The sequence below is a fragment of the Dysidea avara genome, chromosome 12, assembly GCF_963678975.1.
Source record: "Dysidea avara chromosome 12, odDysAvar1.4, whole genome shotgun sequence".
Lineage (NCBI taxonomy): Eukaryota > Metazoa > Porifera > Demospongiae > Dictyoceratida > Dysideidae > Dysidea > Dysidea avara.
This window is the reverse complement of record NC_089283.1, coordinates 17,671,406-17,677,796: the sequence shown is the minus strand read 5'-3', so window position 1 is coordinate 17,677,796 and position 6,391 is coordinate 17,671,406. Positions and strand designations below refer to the sequence as shown.

At 38.4% G+C, this 6,391-nt stretch overlaps 1 protein-coding gene across 2 annotated transcripts; it reads left to right on the top strand.

Moving 5' to 3' along the window:
* The first annotated feature begins 91 nt into the window (after positions 1-91).
* On the top strand, positions 92-3,366 carry LOC136240582 (cation-independent mannose-6-phosphate receptor-like). 2 transcript variants are annotated; one of them, XM_066031592.1, is made up of 2 exons: positions 92-205; positions 1,653-3,366. In XM_066031592.1, the coding sequence occupies exon 2, from the start codon at positions 1,657-1,659 to the stop codon at positions 3,091-3,093; it is 1,437 nt and encodes a 478-aa protein (XP_065887664.1). In that variant the 5' UTR covers positions 92-205; positions 1,653-1,656; the 3' UTR covers positions 3,094-3,366. The 2 variants fall into 2 exon arrangements, with proteins under 2 accessions (XP_065887664.1, XP_065887663.1); XM_066031591.1 differs by having other exon boundaries at positions 1,637-3,366.
* The last annotated feature ends 3,025 nt before the right edge of the window (positions 3,367-6,391 follow it).

The following is a 6,391-nucleotide window of genomic DNA, read 5'->3' as shown; positions in this document are numbered from 1 at the left end:
CTAGTGCTGGGGGTGCCGGCAAGTCCCGTAAAACAGTAGTGTGACATTTTCCGGGATTGTCTCTTTCCGTCCCATTCCGGAAAGTAGGTATTCCCCGGCTTCCGTTGCGAGAAATGTAGCCTTATAAATGGAGGGAGTATCGTAGATAACGATAATTTATTGTTTTTGTCTTACGACTGATTGGATCTGAAGGAGGTCTTGCAATGTAAGTTCTAAGTGATAAATACGCATGCTTTGTATAAATACGCATGATTGTATAAATACGCATGCTTTGCACAAAAAAAAAAAAAAAAAAAGTTCTAAGTGATGGCCGTACCGTCTACATTGTTTGCATGTGGTAGCTAGCTAGCTAGTACAGTATACGTTGCATCGAATCTTGTGACGAGGGTTAGCGGCACTATAGCTGCCAAGTGATCGATGCGCGAGCATAGCGTATAAAGTGATCAAATAACTCGCTGAAAGAAGGCTTCCAGGCTTCCCGCGGGCTATCATTTCTATGAATCAGTGCTAGGACATGTGAGTGAGCCGGAAGGCTTATAATCTGAATACAGTGAGTCAGAAACATGTACGCGTATTAAACCATAACGTTCAGTAACGTTCTGCGCGCATGCAAGATTGACTGATGAAGTTGTGGGCCTTAATTTTCACACAGGGCGGGACCCCAATGCCGCGCGGACCACTTTTTCAGCCACGAATTTGCAAAATGATCGAGACTATACTCTAATAGCGCAGTCACCAAAATATACTCTAATAGAACAGTCATTATGATACTCTAATTTTTTTAATTTTTTTTTATGATACTCTAATAGAGCATTCGGTATACAATATCAACTTTCCAGTGAACCATCTGCATAGTATTGCACAATATGCTAATTAATAATGCATGTCATTTATTAGCAACTACAATCAAAATTGCTTTTGTATCTCAAAGAACTAAGCTCACTTTGTATCATGAAAGTAAAATTAGCTACTAGCTATATAAAGGCCATCATTATTAAATTCCTAGCTTGTTTCCCGTCACTGCCCGCATCAATTTTTTGATAGCCACACCAAATTTTAATTATTTGATTACAGATCACACGAGCGCACTATTTCATAATAGAAAGAGGCAGAAAGTGACCAAGTTTTAAGGTAAATGCATTAACTGTGCATATAACATAGCAGAAGCCCACCAGAAGGGTGGAAGTCTCTCCAATCTTGTTCAACAGGGTGCATGAGTGGCAGCTTCAAGATCGAGGTACTCTAATAGAGCAGTCAGAGAGTGAAATAACAAGAGTCAAGTGTATAATTAATAATCAATAATCACCTCCCGCCTGCATCAGTTTTGTTCCATTGGGTGACGGGAAACAAGCAATATAATAATGATGGCCTAAAACTGAATTAATTGGTATACAGTAGCACAAAATTACCTGGATATATTCTTGGTGTTGACAAAAAGCAGAAAGACACTGATATGACAGAAGACACCTACAAACCGATAACAAAACTTGAAATATCAATAAACTTAAGTCACTTATAAATACATGCATTCTTTAAACATCACTTAATGTAGAAATATACTGTAATACCACGCATACAGTAAAGTATTACATGGAATCCAACTGTCATGCAGTTTGGTTTCAATTGTGTAATATAGCAAATACTCACTTCAGAGAAATGAGATTTACCACTGTGCTGATATTATTGGTGATAGCAACCTGTTCTGATGCTGTGCCGGTACACATTAAGGATGCAGCACACATTAAGGATGGACCCATGTGTGTCAAAATTGATGAGTGTTCATGTCATTTAACAGAAGTGGAAAAACCTGGAGTAATTGATTTACATAGCCTGGTTAGTGGTGAACCCTTCCCAACCTTTACAATTGAGGCAAAATCTGAAAAAACTAACAAAACCTACACATATACTTATAATCCTTGTGTAGCTTTTATCCACAACTTTTGCCCAAGAACTAGTATTTGTCAAGAAGGTTCATTATCATCAGAATCATATGACCTAGGAAATCCTGACACTGTTCAGTTTGTTTATGAAAACAATTCTGTCTTTGCTTTGTACAAGTCTAAATACAAAGATGACCTTGGTTACAACAGATCTTCTGAAATAGAACTGGTATGTGATGAAACTGAAGAGAAAGGAAAATTTGAATACGTTGGAGAGCCCACTGAACGACACTACAAGTTTAAACTTTACACTCGATGTGCTTGTCCTGGGAAATGTACCTCTTCACAGACTGAATGTAAAGCTATTGATTTGTGTAGTTGTGAAATGTCAGATGGAACTGGTACAATTAACCTTCATTCTCTTGATAATGGAACAAATCCACTTAGAGATGAAGTAAGTCCAATGAATAACTTTTTATACAATCCTTGTTCATCCATCACAAATCCTGACTGTAAGGTTAACTCATTGTGTGAAGATGTGGGAACAATCCGTCTTCCTTTGGGTGAAACATATTCCGCAAAATTTATGCAGAATAATACACAAATTAGCATACAATATACTGTACCAAATGTAGTTACGTCAACTGTTAACTTGATTTGTGATCACAACCAGAGAAATAGACCATTCTTTAGAGCAGTTGGTGATGGATACACATACAATCTCTACAGTGTGTGTGCCTGTCCTAATGGTTGTGGTGCTCCACCATCAAATGGAACATGTGACCAAACTGATGCTTGTACCTGTAAGAGCACTAGTGATGGTGCAGTGATCAACCTTCATGATCTAGACAATCCATATACACCGCTGACTGCAGAAGACAATGAAGGTTACTTTTACTACTACAATCCTTGTAGTGGAGTAAGACTACAATTCACTTCAGGAAAATGCAATGGAGTAGCTGCCTGTCAATATGATCCCTACCATGACATGTACTATGACATTGGAAATATTGGCCCCGAAATACATTACAATGCTACCTCAAAGTCTTTTACATTTCATTATACTGGAGGTCAAGGAAATCGTTCTTTTGATGTGAGGATGATATGTGATCCTGATGTTGCCAGTACAATACTTTTGCCAGATGATGATATACCTAAAGGTGTTACTATGTATCCCCTTAAGCTAATTTCCAAGTATGCATGTCCACAGTGAACATTTGAACTTTTGTCCATGTTTGTAACTGGATACATGGCTACACCAAAGTTTGTTTAGTTGCTTGTAATGTACTTATAATTTAGTTTCATAACTGCATGGATGTTTATGCATGGTATTGTAATAATACTGTACTAAAAGTTAGTCTACCTATGCAGCTAATGCTGATACATGTTGCATGAAATCATTGCAACTACAATGGAAGCTTTGTATACAGTTTATCTATGCTTCACTCCATATTTTGTGTCACATTACTTTCACTGAATAATAAAATAAAACCTATTTTAACAAGTTTGGCCACACAAGTCATGTTGTGGTTCAGTGAAGTCATATTATGATCGCAAAGGTACTTTTCCCACATGCTCCATCATGTGTGCCAGCACTACAAAAACCTGGGCATGTGGGCACATCAAGACTCAAGGAAGCAGGCCCACAACCAAGACTACTGAAGGGGGGCTCTACTTTGATATGGCATGGGAGTCTGGGAGCTGTACCCTCAGACTCTGTGGAGCTAGCATCTGCAAGTTTCTCTACTCCCTGCTGCAGCAGCAACCAGTCGTGACTGTATGGTGTTATGTACCAAGTGTATTTTCTAGTGTCTGAATGTAGTGAAAGAGCAGGAAAATAAGCTCCCACATGCGTCATATGCATGTCATCACGTGACACAGGGTATATAAGGGTAGAACAGTGGAACCTCTCTTAACAAACTCCCCAAATTAAGGACACAATAGAAAAAACCTCCATAATAAGGACAAAAATTTGCCCCCCCCCCCCCCCCCCCCCCCCATGTCTGGTCAATTCACTTTTATCTCTGAAAGAGGAAAACCTCTATATTACAGCAAAATATGACCAAAAATTCTGGGTCACAAAATGTCCATAATAGAGAGGTTCCACTGTATGGTGTGTTTTAATTCAATCTAAGCCACATGTACAGTTTTAGTAGGTTGGCTCCCTCCCTCCGTTAGTTTCCTCAATAGATTGTGCAGATAGATGGAGATTGGACGATTAATTGAACTGTTTTTGTTGTATTTTTTGTCACATATTATGCACACAAGAAGGTGGAGCTTTTGGGTTTTTCCCTGGTGGTAAAAAGAAGCCACCAGGGTTTTTCCTAGAGCAGTACTGGGCTGGGTTGCTCTGAATTTTTCTGTTACTCTTATTATTATTTCTGCTAGCCCCTACCCTGTTTTTTCTCGTCCATGGTTGTAGTTTATTAGGCATTGTTTCTGTATGCAGTGTAAGTTATGTTTTGTGGATGTTTTAATATTTTGTGGATAATGAAAATAGCCAACCTCCTGTGGTGGCACAACCCAGTTAGTGGATGGGAATAGCATGCGAGGGTGTAAGGGTATGTATGTTGTGGGAGGTAGTACGACTTGCTTTTTACTATACCAATTCTTGCATAATTATGCTATGTTTGTTCATTTTACCACTCACCTGACAATAATCTTGATCTTATTTTACAACTTCAGTTATCTCTAAACAAGTTAGTAGCAAAGTCACCCAATACTCCACCAATTTTACTCTTGGGTGACTTCAATTTCCCAAGTATTGCATGGTCAGATGGCCATGGTTTACTAAATCCTAACCCAGCCTATGGCAGTGAACTAAATAACATAATATTTCTTGGGACTATGAATGATGTCGGTTTAGAACAGTATGTTATCACACCTACTTGCCATAATAACATACTAGACCTAGTCTTGTCTAACAATAATAACATTCACAGTTTACGTGTAATTCCTGGAATCTCTGACCATGGTGCAGTTCAGTTTCAACTCTCTATAATTCATAAATCAATAGCACGAAAGCCTCCACATAAGGTGGCATTATACCATAGATGTAATCTTGCTAACATTAAAAGGGACTTGCAGGAATTTGCGAACCGTTTCCTACTAAGTGACTTAGCCTCCAAATCTGTTAACTCAATGTGGTCAGAATTTAAAGACACTATTCATGAATGCATTGACAAACATGTACCACATAAAACAATCCGATCTAACAAGAGCCCGGCCTACCTTGGATTAACCATCAGATCAAAAAGGACATGAAAACTCAGAAACGCCTATACAACACTGCTAAGAGAAACAATACACAAGGTGACTGGGATGTCTATAAAAGAATGAAGAATTTAATTAATGTGAAGTTGAAAGAAGTGCACAATAATTACTATGCCAGACTGTTTGATACCTCCTTCGATGGAAACAAAAGGCAGTTGTGGAAGTACATAAAAGCTGACACTAATGTGATCTCTAAAATCATGGTTGATGGGTCTCCCCTCTCAGATACCATAAGTAAAGCAGAAGCATTAAATAACCAGTTTAAGTCAGTTTTCACCCAAGAAGATACAGATAATTTTCCAACAATGACCACAACTGCTGATACTGGGAATTCATTTCCCAACATGCCTGAAATCTTCTTTTCCTTAAATGGAATACAGCAAGCACTTTGCAATCTTCAAGTAAATAAAGCGTATACGTAACTGCTTTTGTGGTAATAAATGTGTCATGTGATAGCGTCTGTACAAACAATGTCGTGACCACACCTACGTGCAAGCCTAGTCTCGTCCTCGCAGATCCATGCTCCGGGGTGGCGCTTATCGATTAGAGATTATAAGCGCCCCCTCCGGAGAATGGGGGCGCTTATAATCTCTAATCGATAAGCGCTACCCCTGAGAATGGGTCTGCGAGGACGAGACTAGTGCAAGTCCACGGGTCATGTCACGTTTCCTAAAAGTCTCTGCATGTGCTATGGCAGCACGTGAAAGTGCTATGCCTATGGTATAATGCAGTGCTATTAAACTTTAAAAAATAGCACTTTTGTTTAAAACTGATAAGTGCTATGGTATAGCACTGTAAATTGCTAAATTTTGACTGTTCTAGTCAAAAAAGCACCTCTTTAGGTGCTACCATAGCACTTTTGTGTCAACTGTGTGGATTTAATTTTATTGCAGATGATGCATGGAATATTATTTGTATTCATGAAAGCGGATGCATACAAATAGCTATTCCTTATATCAAATTCAGGAACTAAACACTCTGTTAAAATGATTATGATTATGATTAAAAATACAGTTATTAACTGATATATTCAAAACAAGATTAAAGTATATAGCTAGTTCTAAAAATACTTAATATTAGGCCACTCCAATTGGTAATTATGTTTCTGGTCCTTTGAAAATCAGTTTTAGGTGCGGGCGGGCGGAATTCAGCAACGAAACAACAATGAAGTGACTGCTCAGTTAGAGTATTTTTTGTGTGAATTACTGACTGTTCTATTAGAGTATATCGATCAGTAC

What these genes read in the sequence shown, in the direction of transcription:
- LOC136240582 (XM_066031592.1), top strand. Translation starts at nt 1,657, where the DNA reads ATGAGATTTACCACTGTGCTGATATTATTGGTGATAGCAACCTGTTCT.